The following is a 17,368-nucleotide window of genomic DNA, read 5'->3' as shown; positions in this document are numbered from 1 at the left end:
AGCAGTCAGACTACGACATAAATTAGACCAAAGCTCGTCGGACTGAGAAACTAGAAGTCTTAGGCCCGGTGAGCCCCTCGATCAAAACAGGGTTGGCTAGTCTGAGGAGAAAAAACAACCAGTTCAGGAGGTCGATCGATGGCGAGTGGCTACAGATCAATGCCAGACGATAGCTGGAGCACTTTCGCTACGATCGCGCGACCATTTCCTCCCTCGGCTCTCACAATTTCACTCGATTTGCTCCCCTCAGTCTTGGTCCTCTCTTAGCTCTTCAGGAAACAGTCGCCCCCTCTCTCTCCCTCTATGCTCCATCTCGCCTTTTATAGGCTCCCAAAATATCAGCCAAAGTCCCCCCAGCCGCGGAATGGAACTTACGGCTGAGAAGTGATCACAGCTGGCCGGCCGGCTCTGCTCCCCTGCTTCGCGCGCGGAGGGAGGGAAGAAGGAGAGAGGGGAAAGGGGCTGGGCCCCTCGCAGGGGGAAAGGAAGAAGGGGAGTGGGCCGGCTAGCCCGGGCCTAACTCGAGGAAAAGAAGAAAAGTGGAAGTGGGCCGCTTGAGCAGGCCCGCTTCGACAGAGAGAGAAAACACGCGAGCCGGGTCCGCCGGCGTGGGTCCGGGTCGACCGGGCCCGATCTAATTCCTTTTTTCTTTTTCTTGTTCTTTTTTTCTTTTCCAAAATTGCAATAATAAAGGAAAATGCGTTAAAATAAATGAAACCTTTCAGGACCGACAAAATTAAGTGTCAGCACTCATAACCCGATAATAAGGAGAGCTCCTCTGTCTAGTTAGAAAAATTAAAAACATAAATCCAGTAGCCCAAACAAAATGTCCAAATAAGAGCATTCACTTTCTCAATTGACATAAGATTTCCTATGACTTTTTCCTTAATTAGCATTACATAATTGCATTACATACTTTTTTCTCAACTGAATTAAATTTCCATTCTAAATAAAGGAAAACCCAAAATAATTAATTAGCATTACATATTTGCATTTAGAAACCATGTTTAGGTCATAAATGCATTGTTTGGTCTTTAGTTAACATTTTGCAGAACACTTGACGTGTTGGACATAATGAAGCTTTGATTTTGCTTAGCGCACCAAGGTTTATATATCCCTTCAAGTAATTTATTTAATGCTTTTAGTTATTGAGTATTACATTTCTTGTTTGTGCACCGGCATGATCACCAATTGCATGTTAGTAGCTTAAGATGAAAATTGACAAAGACTGCTTTTAATAATATTCTTAAAACAAGAAAAAAAGGTAACAAAGAGAGCGTTAGGTTAATTTAGCGTTATCGAGTCCACATTTCCACATTTTACTTGAGTTTCTAATTGACCGATAATAGATTAGTGGTAACTCCAAAATAAATCAATTTGCTTGTCTAAGTAATAAATCAAAACCTTAAAGTTGTGATTGGTATGGACTTGCGACAATTTGTGCTAAGTGTTTGCTTAATAATTCATTACCTTTCCCTTGGGTAGTTTGCCTTTGAGAAGGTCGCGACGCGAAGGCCCTAGGCAAGGCCATCGCTATCTAGTCAACCACGGGCTTCACATCCCTCACCTAGATTTGGACGAGGCCATCATTGCGGACGAGGCCACTGTCCGCCTCACTAGCGATCGGCGAGGGCTTGCAGGCCTTTGCTTCCACAGTGACAACAAAAGTAAAAAGAAAATGAATAATAAAAATAATAAAGAATTAATTTTTTTTTATAGAAATTATCAACGCCGGTGCAGGCCATGCCATGTAGGATAGTCAGTGCTCACGTTAGTGAATTTCATCCAAAATTGATCGAAATGACTTTAATTAGCAAATTGTCATGAGGTTTATTACTAAAGTATCCAAATTGAAAGATTTGTGTATGAATTAGAATTCGTACAATATGTTTAGAACTTTTTGATAAATTCCCAGGGTATGATCTACACAAGATATTGATATATAACTAGCAAAAAAAGGCATTGTATATAACTGAAAAAGAAAATTAATAGAAGCATGACAAAGTGAAATTTTTCTTATTTTGATAAATAAATTTATATTTTGATGATTCGAAATAATAGTAGATTCTAAAATTTCTAGAGATTTATGTGATCGTATGATTATTATAGGGAAAAGATTGAAAATCTATGTCATCAAAGTGAGCTTTGTCCAAAACTTGTAATACTTCTGATCACATTATTCCCATAGTTATATGTGTCGACTCTTTCAAATCACCACCCTTATCCATTGTTTAATAATACGTGACCACGATACACTGTGATGTTATTAAAGCTTTTTCCACAAAAGTTTGAGATTGAAAATTGTGTTGTATTTGCTTCATAAGAAAAAGAAGAGAGATAGAGATATGCATGGTTAACATGCATGATCATCATCTTGGAAAGCCGAAAGGAGCTATGCGATTTATTGGAACCACTGCCAATTGTTTATTTAGATATTATATCACTTCTCCCCACACTTAGTCCGGTCTTTTTATCTAGTACTAAGTGTGAACATATTTAATTAGAAAGATAAATAGAGTCTTGAAAGATTTGAACTCACTTCTAACATATGAGAATTTGTTAGACCACTACCAACTGTTCTAATAGCTTAAGTTGTTAGATGAAAGTGTGGTTTAGTATGTAAAAAATCTAATAAAAGCTATCAATACACATTAGATGCCTTCACAAGGTTCACATTCTTTTCCTCCTGTGAAACCTTGCGAACGCTATACTAGTATTACGAAAAGCTAGATTTTCTTTTCTAGTTTTATAACGTAGCTCGAAAAATCGAGTTCTAGTTATCTGTTTCGAGATGATCGCTTCGATATTGGATTCTAAAGTCTCTCATTAACCTTTTTTTTTTTGTTTTTTCGGTGTGCTCACATTGTCAGATCGTGTCAACTTGTGATGCCCACTTTCAATAGGCGACGACAAGAAGAACACAAACCACAACAACAATTGATGGGTTTCAGCTTGCAATGTCAACCAAGAAGGCAATTTAGGGTTTTGTTTTCTGACCATGGCATCTAGCTAGAAGGGGCGAGCAGAGAAGGTCTGGTCGGGTCGGCAATATGACCCATTCTTGTTTATATGCCTAAGACATTCTTTAATTTGTCTTTTGTACGATAAGCATATGACAAAGAATATAATTAGGTTAATAGAGTCGACTGTTCTTGTTAGAGAATATGATGAGAATAGCTGCTTTGGGACAAAGTTTATCCTTGGTTTAGATTGAACTTGCTGGGGGCGCCGAAACCAATTTTATTTATTTATTATCATACGATTGAATTTATCTTATCAAGTTAGCTCCTTATATAAAACTAAAGTCAAAAGAACAGTCTGACAAATGAGCATCGGCCAAACCTTTAATGAAATTGCCGAGGAAATTTAGCTCCCTTTACCGGATTAGTTTGCCTCAACTTCTTTTTATCCATCTACGCAAACGCCTGTCTACATGAGTAAATCTTTTGAATTCACTTTTTCCCGCACCTAGACCATCTCCATCGTTGCATCCGATACAACATGGTAAAGAAGTACTTATGCTTTCATAGGAGGACTTAGATAAATTATCAAACATCACGAAGAGCTTTAAGGCTAATCATTGGGCAAAGGGTGGGCTCCGAATCTTAGCACGCAAACGTCCACGTAACCTAATAAGAGCGCACGGCACGGGAGGGCATATTTCCTTAGCAAACAAGCAAGCTTCAAGCTATGTTTGTTCCATCATATGTTAAAGATCTCAGCAAGAAACTCGTGCAATGCCGGGGAAGAAGCCGCCTGGACATTTACGTTTGTTGTTCCCCGTATGCTCTGCTGCTTACGCTTGTGGACGATAGGAAGCTTCCCATGTCCCAAATCCGGGGCGGGCCCCGCTTCTACGAACCAATGACCCGACGGTCGGTTGCTTTCCTCGAACACTTCCGGAGAACCGAAAAAAATAATATTCCTGGATTTGGGTTTTTTTTTTTTTCCTTTCTTCAGTCACCAACTTTATTTATTTTTTTAATCAATTGGCCCCATAAACTATGTCCAAATCCTCAATGGTAGATTCTCAGGAGATTCCAACGAATCATGCCGTGTGCTCTGTCCTCACCCACCCGTCACAAGCACCCCGCCACTGGCCCTGCCTCGCGATGGGGCCGATGCGGTTGAGTCACAACTAAATATGTCAACATGGGCTCGGTCGCTATATGAGCTAATCATATCTAATAAATTTTTATTAATGAGTTTAAAATGGTAAAATCCGACATAATATAAGTATCAAATGAGTTCATAGCTTATCTATATCAGCCTAATTTTAGAACTCTCTTTTCGTTCTCTCTCCCCCACTATTATGTCTGCGCTCGCTTACTCAGTACTCTCATCCCAATTCAGGTACGAGTGTTTTTAAATACATAAGTGTTTTAGCAATACGAATCACGTCAGATCACGGGCCCCACGGGCCGCTGGTTTGGCGGAGAATATTATAACATGAGGCCCCAAGAAAAGTCGTTCGTTTTCTCGCGTCCTCTGCTCGAGTCTTAAAGTGCGACTCTCTCTCTCTCTCTCTCTATAGCAACCGAATATGCTGAGGAATTCTCTGACTTCAACGACTCATATTTATGCCTTTTCTACTCGCCACTTCATCACGCCAAGCATATGCCCTCTAAATATTCTACCGAACCCTTCTAATAAATCTCTCTCTCTCTCTCTAACATTCGCACGTACCCGAGAAACTTTCACTCTTTTTCCTTCGTTGATCTGAGCTTTGGTTGACGGAGCTCCTGCTTCAGTTGGGTATCCATGAAATTTGGCAAGAGGTTGAAGCAGCAGATCCAAGAGACATTGCCCGGATGGTGCGACAAGTTCCTGTCCTACAAGGAGCTGAAGCAGCTGGTGAGGCTCATCTCCTCGGCGCCGGGAGGGATGGCGGGGGGCTGCGGCTCTTACGGCAAGGCCGAGGCCGAGTTCATGTACTTGCTGCACGGCGAGATCGAGAAGTTCAACTCCTTCTTCGTCGAGAAGGAGGAGGATTTTATTATCCGGCACAGGGTGAGCTTTCTCTCTCTCTCTCTCCTGGTTTTTCCATAGTTTATGTAATGCTACATGGGTGAATTGTGCATTGGTGTACCTAATTACGAAAAAATATACAAATATTATTAATTTTTTTTTTCGGGGGGGAACGAGTTAACTGAGTCGGCTATGAGTTGACCCGTCGGAAATCTCGGTGACTAGGTTCTATTTGGTTGCATTTTGACTTGGGGAAGAAGCAGAAGCAGGGGCAAAGTGGTTTTGGGGTGGGTGGGTGGGTGAAGATATATACGGGGAGGAAATTAGGTGAGCCAATTCTATTATGTTAAAGCTGTTTTTACTTTTTAGGCTGTCCATCTTCGCTGTCGAAAGTGTGATGCCACGTCATGACATGAATGAATGGACCCCACAACATGCATACAGGTCATTGATGGGTCCCACGTATAAAGTGGGTACGAGGTAATTGGTCACGAGAATTTATACACGTGATCTTCCATTCGGCTTTAATCGATTTTGGATGCTATGATTTTCGATTGCATATATGTGGGGTTTACAATCTCATAATATCTGCCTCTAGTTAACGGTCTAACTAGATTGCGGAGATAAATAAGTCCAACTTATCGGCCGAATCGTACGTGGGATTCACGGAATCAATATGATCGATCGAGTTGACTCGTTGACCGTAAAGGTCTGTCATATTGATCTAACGTGACAGTAAAAATGAATAAGTCTAACTCGATATAGCTATGTGGTATATGAGATTCACTACGTCAATAAAGTCGATTGAGTTGACTTGTTGACTAAAACGGGCTATCGTATGGGGCCCAATGTACCCATAAACATGTCGAGAAGCCAATATATTAAAACTTTTGAGAGTTTTCTCCGATTCAAAACCAATTCAAATCCCTCCCTAAAGAGATTATCACGTTCACATTCTCAAGCGTACTGATAGCACTTGGTGAAAACGCCCATCAGAAACACGTACTAACACATCAAGAAGATGATGAATGTCTCTGCTGTCGAAGGTTTGACGAAACTAAGATCTCCCGCTTCATGTTACGAATATCTGTCCGGTCTTTCTCCATACGCCGGTCGATCGGATTTGTCACGGGTTCGTTTCAATGGCGGACCTGCGGATAAGGTTTCACTCAGATTTGTCCGAGTCGAAATGCCTGTTTTCTGAGTCCACATCTCCGTTCTTTCCCACCTAAGAACGAAACGACACCATTCATCTGTTCTTTCTTATCTGAGGGTGCCCGAGCACGCGGCGATTTTCGCATCGAGAGATTGCGACGCTGGCGTGTATGAGTTTGGCAAAAGTAATCATCTCAATGGGATTGAATGTGCAGGAGCTTCAGCAGAGGATCCAGAGAGGGGTTAGCACTTGGGGGGAGAAAGGAAGTCACCCTTCGGAGAAGCTTTACAAGGAGGAGATGACCAAAATCAGGAAGGACATCATCGACTTCCACGGCGAGATGGTGCTGCTAATGAACTACAGCAACATCAACTACACAGGTCGGTACTCAAATCCGACACCGCCCTTTTCGTCGCGAATTCGAAGCACATCGCGGGATACTGATCGTAAATCCACTCAACTTACCTTTCCGCAGGTCTAGCCAAGATACTGAAGAAGTACGACAAGCGGACGGGCGGGCTGCTCCGCCTGCCTTTCATACAGAAGGTCCTGGAGCAACCCTTCTTCACGACCGACCTCGTGTCGAAGCTGATCAAGGAATGCGAGAGCACGATCGACGCGGTTTTCCCCATGGAGGAGCGCAAGAAGGCGAGACCCGACGGGGAGGCAGGAGTCTCCGACTCTGTGGCCGGAGATGGGATCTTCCGGAACACCGTGGTCGCTCTGAGGACGATGCAGGAGATGAGGAAAGGGAGCTCGACGATCAGCCAATTCTCTCTGCCCCCTCTCAACCTGCCGGACTCCGATCTCGCCCGATTCTTGCAGCTTAATTCTCCTATACAGATTTCTTGATGGCTAGGATACTTTGTGATTAGTCATTACCACAATATATGATGCTACCGGCGACATTGCGACGTGTTCTCACGTGCCTTTCGAGATGTGTACCATCCACGACGAGTAAGCTACAGGCTTTTATAAGTAGAGATTAGAGAGAAACTGACTTGTATGATCCGAATCTTTGCCACAACCTGATATGGATGCAATAAGCTATAATTAAGTCGTGCTATTATCAAACCCGTCTGTTAATTTCGTTTATTGCCTCTAAACTTGATCCGAAAAGTTAGAAACGAAGGCGCGTCATGGTTTAGATTGGATCTCTCAAGCTTCACTTGGAGCTTAGTTTGACCCGGCATTCTTGATGCTCGAGCTTAAATTCGATGCATATCGATTAGTAAAAGCTAAATATTCAAGTAAATCTGGAGTCCCGATTCAAGTCGCCTTAGGGAAGAAAAGGGAAATAAAAATACATAGTGCCCGGTGGTAGAATTCGAATTCCAAGTTTCAAAATTCCGAATTCTCATAGTAGGCTATCTTAAGAGACCAAATTACTCTTCCTCCAAGCCGGGATAAGAAGATGTTAGGGACCTTTATGAAAAGAAAAGAGGCAATTCGGTCCAATCCGAATCCTAACGACAAAACTCAATCTACAAATCCAACGTCTTCAAAGTAAAGGGATGCAATTGCAAAGTGATAGGTGGACGAAAGTGTAATCGGAAACAAACTTGAGGGACGATTTTGTAATTATTTTCTCACCGTAATTGGATTATTAATTGAGGAATGGTATTTATATAAACCGACGTACAGGAAGCCGAAAGTAAAGAGACTACAGAACAGAGCAGTTGCTGAAGTCTGACGGGGAGCAGCTCCAGCCTCTGTTCCAACTCCAAGAGACGCAGCTATTCAGAGCGAGAGGTGAGTCCGAATTGAATCTTATGGCCTCCAACTCGTAAACCCTTTTTTCCCTCTGCTTTTCTTTGCACTCTGCTTCATTGTCGGGGATCGATGTGAGAGTACTCTTCGCTGTTCGTCAATTAGGTTCTGTATGTACATATATATTTTTTTGTGATTTTAAGTATGATAATCTGCTAGCGACTTGAAATTTGGAGTTGTCTTTCGTCTTCTTGAAGGTGGGTGCTCTTTTTCCATTTCAGCTTGATGATTAGTTCAAGCTCTGGCTAGTCAATCGGCAGCAAATAAGATAGTCCTGTTTTGTTGGGTCTGAGTCTGAGACAGAGTTACTGCCGAGGTGATGAACCTGGGTTTTATGGTCAGATAAGGGATTTTTTATCTGCATCACCAGTTTTTCCGAGGGGCGTTGGTGAACTTACCGAATAGTTCAAACTTCACACAAGACGAAGCAAATGATTGAAACACAATTTGATGGCTTTTGGTGCCTTGAAGCTCATATGGCTTCCTATGTTTTAAGATGGCCTTACCCTGTCTTCATCGGTGATCAATGAGATATTTGCTAGTGTCATTCAGATGCTTATCTGAACTGTTAATCAGAACTAGCAATAGTTTGTTGTCGGCTTATATTATATTCATATAATTTAGCACTCGAGGATTTTTGTAACTCTGATGATTGCCAATCTTGTGCCTTTGTATTTCTTGATCTGAAATTTTGCTTCTTGCTCACAGTGGACTTCTCAATATTAGGCCTTAAAGATCAAACGGGGTGCTGTGAGCAAAACTGTGAAGATCCAACTGAGATTCAAAACTATGAATCAAGGAGCAGCGATTTTAGCGCACAGTCCATCTGCTATGTCTACTGCTGCGGCCAGAATCCATTCTCAGAGATGGAAATGTTTGATCTTGAAACCATCATGTCTTCTCCATGTTCGTAGCTTCCGCCTTCCAGGTAAATGTCCCGTTATCTGCTGTCAAAAGACGTCTCAGTGGGAACCTTCGCCAACTACTTATTCACCAAGAGAGGATGGAGATAACCTCTTTACCAAAACCACCGACTTATTTGAAAACTTGAGCTCCAAGAGCGCATCTGAGTCACTGGAAGTGGAAACGGCAGAGGAGCTTTCTGGCACAAATAATCAGACTTTGTTAAAGACTATGTTTTTAAGATGGCCATTGTGGCTTCTGGGTCCTTCTGTCCTCCTTATGACAGGCATGATGCCAACGTTATGGCTGCCGATGTCTTCAGTCTTCCAAGGCCCTAACATCGCCAGCTTGCTTTCATTGGTTGGGCTGGATTGCATCTTTAACCTGGGTGCTACGCTTTTTTTCCTAATGGCCGATTCTTGTGCCCAGCCGATGAAATTGGTGCAGGAGCGCTACAGCAAGGTTCCTTTTAGCTATCAATTCTGGAATGTAATTGCTGCTATAGTGGGAGTTATTGTTCCCTCGATGATACTCTTTGGATGTCAAAAGGGCTTCTTCCAACCTCAACTGCCACTTATCTCATTCACAGTACTGTTGGGGCCATACATGTTGCTTTTGTTTGTGCAAATTCTGACTGAGATGTTGACTTGGCATTGGCAATCTCCAGTTTGGCTAGTGACACCGGTTGTTTATGAGGCTTACCGGGTATTACAGCTGATGAGGGGTTTGAAGCTTGGGACTGAAATGAATGCTCCTGGGTGGATGTTGCATACGCTTAGGGCTCTGGTGTGTTGGTGGGTGCTTATACTTGGTGTACAGCTCATGAGGGTTGCTTGGTTTGCTGGTGCCTCTGATCAAACACATTGGAGAGGATCTGCTCCTGCTGATGGTTAGAGTTGGATAATTAGTCATAGTTGGATGGTAAGTTCTCGCAATCAAACATGTAAACATCTCAGCATATTATCAACTAAATCGTGTTGGAACTTGGAAATATGTGGTTCATTGGAATTCTTCATGTTTTCTGGTGTATATCTGCTGACATATTACCAATACAATCAAAGATTCTGGTGCCTTAAGGTTCAAGCCGGTTGCTTTTCTACAGTTCATCACAAGAAAAGGTTGTTTGTCTTTCTCCTACAGATGAGGGTTATGTTATTTGACCCACAATTTTGTTTTGGTTATTGAGTACATTACATTGTTTTGTATCTTTTTCATTCTCTACCCCATTCCAATTCAAGTGTGGCCGGTCAACCAATTTTGCCCAACTTGAAATTCAATCTTGGGTCCTGTCTTGGACTGCCGTATGTCGTGCCATGTCACCACACGGCCATCTGTAGTGAAATAAAAAAAGGAGGCATGTTATCCCTTCTAAGGCTTACATTGCTTACAACAGGACAGATGTGACATAGTCCTAACGGTTACATTACCCCCTTCTGTCACAATGGTGAAGGAAAAAGATGACTATTCAGGTTGACTTTTGATCTTTGACAGTCTGCATGAAGAGTAATCACAGTCCTGAGCATTGCGCATGCCGTGCGGTCTAACAAGATGATTAGGCGGGTGTTAACCATTATTAAGCCTTGAAGTCGAAGCTGGCTTGATGTTAGTCACCTTAGTTCTTGAAGGGAAAAAAAGGTGACTTCTGCCGGTGATCTGTTAAGCTTTAGATACAGATTTCTTCTGCTTTGCACTGGTCTTGTCTTGGCATATGGCATCGCCTTTTCTACTTGTTACATGAAGTGAATCACCGCCACATCTGTGAGACACCAGTTTCAATTTGTTTGGAAGTAGCCATTCATTCGGGGCAAAGTCGCCGTTCTGATATCACTATAATGCACGAAACCAGCAGCATGTGATCCAGATTTTTCACAGTTAACCTGCACAGCCCTGTTTCTCTGCACTGTGGTTTATTCTACACTGATCCTTTAGACGTTTTGCTCTAAGTGTCTCAGTTGCAAATATTCCTTTTCTTTTCGTAAGAGATTTCATACTTCTCCTGTTACACTTCGATAAAATTTTATGGAAGACTTGGCAAAACGACATTTGATCAATTTAGTGCAGGAATACGAAGTTGTTAATGTAATAATCTTCATCGGATTCGCCACCTTGATCAGAAACAAAGCTCAGTGCCGCTGTTACTTATAAGAGAGCTTCGGATCGTCGGCTGAAACCTGCCTTGCCATGTACACGACTGCTTAAGACACTACGAATTAGCTAGAAAATGTTCTGAACTGGAATCGAATCGGATTTGACTCCGTGGAAAGACCGCTGACGAATCACCAGCTCCAACGATTTCAAATACAGGAGTCCCCGTTGACACTTAACTATTGGCTCTTACTCTTGCCATTCATTTTGCAGTAAAATTAAGGATCAAACTTGACCCATAAACTAAAAAAATCAACGGTGCATTCACACTGTGAACATTTTCGTGTAATTTTGCATTGCATTTAGGCATTATTGAAATTATTTTTATAATAATGTTGCCGCATCAAATCAATTTGATTGAAATTGCCTGCTCTACGATTGCATCCGAATTGCATGTGATGTTACAAACTAGGAAAGTAATTAACACAAGAAATGTTCTACTCGTAGTTTCATACGTACAGTAATATGCATATCATATCATATAGTGTACTTCTTAGGTTTGAGTGTTAGATTGACATACTAGATTTACACTCGTAATTAGGGCATGGTTAATAAATCACATGGTATACATATCTAGAAATATTCATATTGGCATCCATAGATGGACATATCTAAGATTCCGTGTATTTTTGCAGGTTAGGATAGGATTTCGTATTTTTTTTTTTTGCATCAATAATTGTCACGTTAGAATAAGTAGAATTTAGTGTGAAAAGTGTTTTTTTTTATTTGGATTTCGTTTGTTTCGAGAAAAATATAATGATTTGGAAAATATATATTTTCAAAAAATGATAATGCTTGAAATAATTAGCCAATGAAAAATGTTTTCATTATCAACAATAATTTATGTCTAAACATTTTTGTGAATGATGAAAAGAAATTTCGTTTCTTTTATTTTTGCAAGCGATAAAAGGAATTATTGTTCGGAAAATGTTTTCCGAATTATTCATTTTTTGCGAAACAAACGAAGCCATAATTGCTACACTTGCATTTTTTATATTCATAAAATCTCATATTATAAAAAGACAAGATAGAAATCACATCTTGCATGTTAGTAATGTTAGATTGCATCTTCATAAAAAAATTGCAAAAATATATCTAGAAGAGAATTTAGTAATTTGCATATTCATATTTTATAAGTGGATTCATTTCTTTAATATTGCATTCAGATTGCATTAATTAGATTTTATTACCCTGTTTGATAGTTTATTCCATGAAGGTATTTGTTTAGAACATACACTTACATTTATGCGTGAGTTTACTTTAAGAAAATTGCATGAAGCTTGGTTTAATCACGTTGGTTTAATCCTCTCCCGTATGTTTACAATGTATCCAGCACTAATCATGCATAAAGATTGGATCTTTAAGTCAAAAATCGGATCTTTACTATTTTATTCATATATGTCATCATACCGCATGTAATGAACTTGAAAGATTGCATGTTTAATTTATATAGTTTAACATACTGCATTAATTTAGTTTGCAGCATATATTAGTTAATTTTATTTTTAATAGTTAAATTGATTAACGGGAAAAATTCAAAAAAGGGCCCGAAGTCCTCATGTTTTCTCAAATAAGAGCCCCAAGTGAACACTGATTCAAAAAAGGGCCCGAAGTTCTCATAGTTTCTCAAATAGGGGCCTCAAGTGAATACTGTTTCAAACAAGGGCTTGAAATGACCTTAAAATCTCAAAAAAGGGTCTGATTCAAGGGTATTTTAGTCTTTTTACTTATTTAATTTTTTCTTTTTTATTATAATTTTTGTTATCTGTTTCCACAAAAAAAAAGAAAAAAAGAAAGAGATAGGAAGAAGTTTACTTCACGGGCGGGAGGGTCGCCCCTCCCGCCCGTGGCCGCCGGCCCACCGCCGGTGGGGGGTCGGCGAGCGCGGCGACTCCCGGCGGCCCCGCCGGTCGGGGCGAGGGCCTCGGCCCTCGCCAAAACCAGGAGAGGGTCGGGCCCTCTCCCGGATTTGGGTGAGGCCGGCGGTCCCCGCCCGGATCGGGGTCGCCGACCGTCGCCCGGACCGGGCCGGGTCGCTCGGTAACTCGGGAGAGGGTCGGGCCCTCTCCCGGATCTCGGGTGAGGCCGGCGGTCCCCGCCCGGATCGGGGTCGCCGGCCGTCGCCCGAGACCGGGCCGGGGTCGCCCGGTAACCGGGAGAGGGTCGGGCCCTCTCCCGGTTTGGCGAGGGCCGAGGCCCTCGCCTCGACGGCGTGGCCGCCGGGTCGCCGGCGACCCCGCCGGCCTTCGCCGCGCCCTGCCGACCCCCCACCGGCGGTGGGCCGGCGGCCACGGGCGGGAGGGGCAGCCCTCCCGCCTGTGCATACTTTTTTTTTACAATCAAGAAAAAGAAAAAAAATTAAAATGTGAAATAACGAAAATACCCTTCAAGCCGGACCCTTTTTTGAAACATTATAACCACTTCGGGCCCTCAATTGAAACGTACTATATTACTTCGGACCCTTATTTGAAACATAATTCACTTTGGGCCCTTATTTGAAAAATCAAGAGGACTTTAGGCCCTTTTTTGAATTTTTCCCTTGATTAACTTCGGTAATTAGGTGTTTAATTCTGTTTTAGAATAATTTTTGGTCTTTAATTAGTTTTATAAATAAAGAAAAAAAAAATAAAAATGTCATAGAAGCATGATTAGGAGTTGCTTGCACATTAGATTCAATAATTAATTCATATTAGGTTTCTTTAGGAGTCTTTAAATTTTAAGGTCTGTTTACTTTAGGACTTTACTTTTATCCTTAGATTTACTTTAGGACTTTATTTCGTGATTTATTAGGTTTGAATAGAAAAGAAAAGACAAAAAGATGTAGAGATGTGGTAGGATACCCTTTCACTACAGAGTAAGTATTCACACTTGATAGATAATTTAGCATTTTATATTTACTTAGTTCATTACCAATTAATTAAATCCTGCATTTATTAAGTTAGGCATTCAATTAATAAGTTATGGTGTTTAACTAATCTAGGATATTAGATTCATTTCAGTGATTAGTTTTAATTATGTCATTATTAATTTAAGGAAAAAAAAAAAGTTAGCGTTGTATTTGGGTTGCATCTAATTTTCTATTGCGTCATAATATATCACTTAACTCATGGTTGGTTTTGTATAGCTTTTATTAAATTATGTATTTTTTCTAGATAATTATTTCTATTTCTAGATAATGAGATAATGCCGTTTTTTTATAACGAATCTTTATTTTGTTTTGCCTTTGATTGTATTATTATATTGGATCGAACAAGATTGCATAATGCCTAGTTTTAACTTAAAATTTGATGACTCGTAGGTCGTAGCTCGCAGGATCTTATCGGGGCTTAATAACAAAGTTATGTTTGTGTGTCAGACAAACCTTTTTTGAAAAGAGAAAATGTATCTAGCATAACTTAGTCCTCGAAACTGTGATCCTTGACACTCTCCAGAAGCATTTAGCCATGGGTGCTTAAAAAGTCAGCGAGTGAACTAGATTTAGGATTTTAGATTCTTGGGAAATCTCTTATGTTAATTCCTGTAGCGTCCGGCCTGTCTTATATTCAATTTTTTGGGAATAGCATGGTAGTTACATTTAGGACCGTGAAATCGCCAATCGGCATGGAACAAATTATATCAGACGAATGTCCTCTCAAACCTCTTCATATTCATATTATATTCTAGGGAAAATTGTCATAAAAGATCTTTAAACCTAATGCATTGTTGCCAATTTACTCTTAAATCTTTTAATTTTGTTAATTGAGTTTATCCAGCTAATTTTGGCTGAAAAATCTTTGACATAGATGCCGATCATCCTACGTGGCATGACTATCATTGGCATAAATAATTTTTAATAATGTTTTATATTTTTTAAGATTATTATTATTTTTTTCTTTACTTTCTTTTTTTAAATTTTTGGTTCAAAGGGTCGGTGGGGCCGCCGACCACCGGCGGAGGGCTGGCAACCCCCGTCGGCCCTTGAGCAAGGGCGGTGAAGCCTTCGCTAGCCCTCATTGTGGTTGGCGAGGCGTCGCAAGCCTTTGCCAAACTCGGCAAGGGTTGTGGGCAGAGGTCGTCGCCCCTCACCCATGGTAGGCGGCCTCGTCATTAGTTTGAACCAAATAATTAAAAAAGAAAGAAATGAAAGAAAAGAGGGAAAATAAACATAATGAGACATTGTTAAATATTAAAAATTTATTAAAAATTATATACATTAGCGTCGATCGTGCCACGTAGGACAACCAATATCCACGTTAGTGATTTTTGGCTGAAATCGAATGAACTCAATGTTTAAGACTCAATTGACAAAAGTGTAATATGTCCGGGATCTTTTGAACAATTTTCCCTAGAATTCTAGGGAATGACATTATTAATGAAACTGCCTACAATATTTGGTTGTCAGCCAACAAACGTCAAACCTAGTAAAATAGAGAAAACATTATTATTCATTCCCGTGATTACTAAAAATATATTGCTTTGACTTTCTCGCTATATTCATGAAACTTCAATATGAATTACAGAGTTACGGAAAAAAGGTGTTTTGAGCTTTTTGCCACTTTCGTGGACTTTTGACTTAAATCGGAGAGTTACGGAGAAGAAGTTTTGACTCTCTCATTTTCTTGGAGCTTTGAGGTGAACAAAGAACTAAGGATGAGTCGTGAAACTTCAACATGAAGTACAGATATGGAGAAGAAAGAGATAGAGTAAATTAGAAAGATCCATTTCAAATTTGAATTCTTTCATTTAAAATTGGGTTCTTCTATTTCACTTTTATTTACTTATTTTGTTAACTATATTTCATCTCTTTTTTTTAATTCCTTTTTTATTCCCTTCCAGCATTCCTTAATAAAAATATACTAGCATATCTAAAATAAAACGAATATAGATGCTAAATATATACACACACATAATATATATTGCAAAATAGACAGAAATTTTCCGACCACAAAAAGAAGAAGAAAAAGAATAGGCATAAATTCAAATATATAAATAAATTCAGGAATAAATTTTAAAAAAAGAAAAGTTGTCCGTTATTTTACTATTATTTTGAATTTTCATTTTCAATACTAATATTCAAATATTAGTTTACATTTAGCTACTACTTAAAGTTTTTAATTTAAGAAGTTTGTAGTTTGAAAAAAGTAACTTTTATGTCATGGATATAAGAAACCCTATTCAACTTCATCTTACTTCCTTCGAAAGATATTTTTAATTCAAACTACATTTTTTATATCCGATTTGATGCTATCTTAGATATGAATCGAAAGACGAGATTTTATACCCGAGCTTTCAGTTTCATCCTGGCTACGGCAAAGAGATTAAAAGCGCAACAAGGCATTGGAGTGAGAAACCCTAGGCCGCCGGAATCAGAGATTTGTCGTGTATAAACATTTTGCCGTCCCGCTCCCCCTGTGGTTCCGCCATGAGTACCGGCGATCTCCTCAGGAACGAACCTCAAGAGCTTCAGTTCCCTCGTAAGCCTCATCGGGGTTCTTTCATCTGTTCGGAGACGACTTTTGTTCCTTTTCCGGAATCCCATGTCTGATTTTGGTAATGTTTTTTGCTCAGTCGAGTTGAGGAAGCTGATCTCTTGCTCTCTCCGGCTGTCGAATGAGACCGACAACTACGTAGCTTTCGAGGTAAAAATTTCAATTTTCCGCAGATCGGAGGATCTCTGGCACATCATTTCGCTTTCTGATTCTTCGCTGCGCTCTTCTTTCTTCCTGAATTTTGAGTGCTTTTTTGCACGCGTCGTCTATGGTGTTTGCAGGTGATGAGGACGAATCAGGAGAAGTATTGGGTCAGGCCTTGTACCGGAATCGTGTTGCCTAGGTCTACCGGTGATGTTAAAGGTCTCTCTCTCTCGCTCACATTTCGCGTATATGCGAGCGTTCGTGCCATGATGTTCATGATTGATTGACTTATCATGCTTGCAATGCAGTTACAATGGACGCTCTAATGGAAGCACCTCTTGACATGCAGTGCAAGATTAAGTTTCTCGTCCGAAGTGTAACTGCAAGTCCGGGGTCTGCCGCGAAGGATATCACGCGAGAAATGGTAATTGGTATCGCAGAGACTTTGCTAACAGCATTGACTTAGGTTCTCTTAATGCAGAAATTAACCTAGCCGTACTTGTCGCTGTCGGATACCAGTTCAACGAAGTACCGGGCCGAAAGGTAGAAGAGTGCAAGATGATGGTTGTTTATGTGGCTCCCCCTCGACCTTCGTCCCAAGTTCGAGAAGGATCTTCACCAGGAGCCTCCATTTCAGACAGTAAAGACTTGAATAACCTTGAATTTACAGCTGTGAGTGCTCGATATATCCTTGCTTCTATTGTCATCTGCAATAAACCATGATGTTATAATGCTTGTGTAAATATATTACGTCGAGTCAAAATCCGGTGAGGCTTACAAACGATACCGTCTCACTCCTGTCTCTCTCTCTCTG

The 17,368-nt window shown here is 40.5% G+C and overlaps 3 protein-coding genes across 5 annotated transcripts; all 3 read left to right on the top strand.

The window, feature by feature from the left end:
* Nucleotides 1–4,649: 4,649 nt before the first annotated feature.
* On the top strand, nucleotides 4,650–7,219 carry LOC115744463 (SPX domain-containing protein 3). The gene is made up of 3 exons (XM_030679668.2): nucleotides 4,650–5,010; nucleotides 6,339–6,504; nucleotides 6,600–7,219. Exons 1-3 carry the CDS (start codon nucleotides 4,762–4,764, stop codon nucleotides 6,974–6,976), a joined length of 792 nt encoding a protein of 263 aa, XP_030535528.1. The 5' UTR covers nucleotides 4,650–4,761; the 3' UTR covers nucleotides 6,977–7,219.
* Nucleotides 7,220–7,757: 538 nt separating this feature from the next.
* Nucleotides 7,758–9,973, top strand: LOC115744461. Of its 3 annotated transcripts, none has more exons than XM_048284753.1 (2): nucleotides 7,758–7,872; nucleotides 8,619–9,973. In XM_048284753.1, the coding sequence occupies exon 2, from the start codon at nucleotides 8,684–8,686 to the stop codon at nucleotides 9,689–9,691; it is 1,008 nt and encodes a 335-aa protein (XP_048140710.1). In that variant the 5' UTR covers nucleotides 7,758–7,872; nucleotides 8,619–8,683; the 3' UTR covers nucleotides 9,692–9,973. The 3 variants fall into 3 exon arrangements, with proteins under 3 accessions (XP_048140710.1, XP_030535516.1, XP_048140711.1); XM_030679656.2 differs by having other exon boundaries at nucleotides 7,788–7,872; nucleotides 8,601–9,973; XM_048284754.1 differs by having other exon boundaries at nucleotides 7,868–7,999; nucleotides 8,621–9,973.
* Nucleotides 9,974–16,343: 6,370 nt separating this feature from the next.
* Nucleotides 16,344–17,277, top strand: LOC115744351 (vesicle-associated protein 1-2-like). Its single transcript, XM_048285505.1, has 5 exons — nucleotides 16,344–16,395; nucleotides 16,490–16,560; nucleotides 16,692–16,773; nucleotides 16,863–16,985; nucleotides 17,036–17,277. The coding sequence occupies exons 1-5, from the start codon at nucleotides 16,344–16,346 to the stop codon at nucleotides 17,275–17,277; spliced, it is 570 nt and encodes a 189-aa protein (XP_048141462.1).
* Nucleotides 17,278–17,368: the final 91 nt, after the last annotated feature.

Source organism: Rhodamnia argentea, chromosome 9 (assembly GCF_020921035.1).
Source record: "Rhodamnia argentea isolate NSW1041297 chromosome 9, ASM2092103v1, whole genome shotgun sequence".
Taxonomy (NCBI): Eukaryota; Viridiplantae; Streptophyta; class Magnoliopsida; order Myrtales; family Myrtaceae; genus Rhodamnia; species Rhodamnia argentea.
The sequence above is the reverse complement of the archived record's forward strand: the minus strand, read 5'-3'. Positions and strand labels throughout refer to the sequence as shown.

Excerpts from the sequence above, each read along its gene's own strand:
- LOC115744461 (XM_048284753.1), top strand. The coding sequence starts at position 8,684 with ATGAATCAAGGAGCAGCGATTTTAGCGCACAGTCCATCTGCTATGTCT.
- LOC115744463 (XM_030679668.2), top strand. The coding sequence starts at position 4,762 with ATGAAATTTGGCAAGAGGTTGAAGCAGCAGATCCAAGAGACATTGCCC. Across the intron at positions 5,011-6,338 it reads ATTTTATTATCCGGCACAGG|GAGCTTCAGCAGAGGATCCA; the intron begins GTGAGCTTTCTC and ends TTGAATGTGCAG. Across the intron at positions 6,505-6,599 it reads CAGCAACATCAACTACACAG|GTCTAGCCAAGATACTGAAG; the intron begins GTCGGTACTCAA and ends ACCTTTCCGCAG.
- LOC115744351 (XM_048285505.1), top strand. The coding sequence starts at position 16,344 with ATGAGTACCGGCGATCTCCTCAGGAACGAACCTCAAGAGCTTCAGTTC. Across the intron at positions 16,774-16,862 it reads GTCTACCGGTGATGTTAAAG|TTACAATGGACGCTCTAATG; the intron begins GTCTCTCTCTCT and ends CTTGCAATGCAG. Across the intron at positions 16,986-17,035 it reads CACGCGAGAAATGGTAATTG|AAATTAACCTAGCCGTACTT; the intron begins GTATCGCAGAGA and ends CTCTTAATGCAG.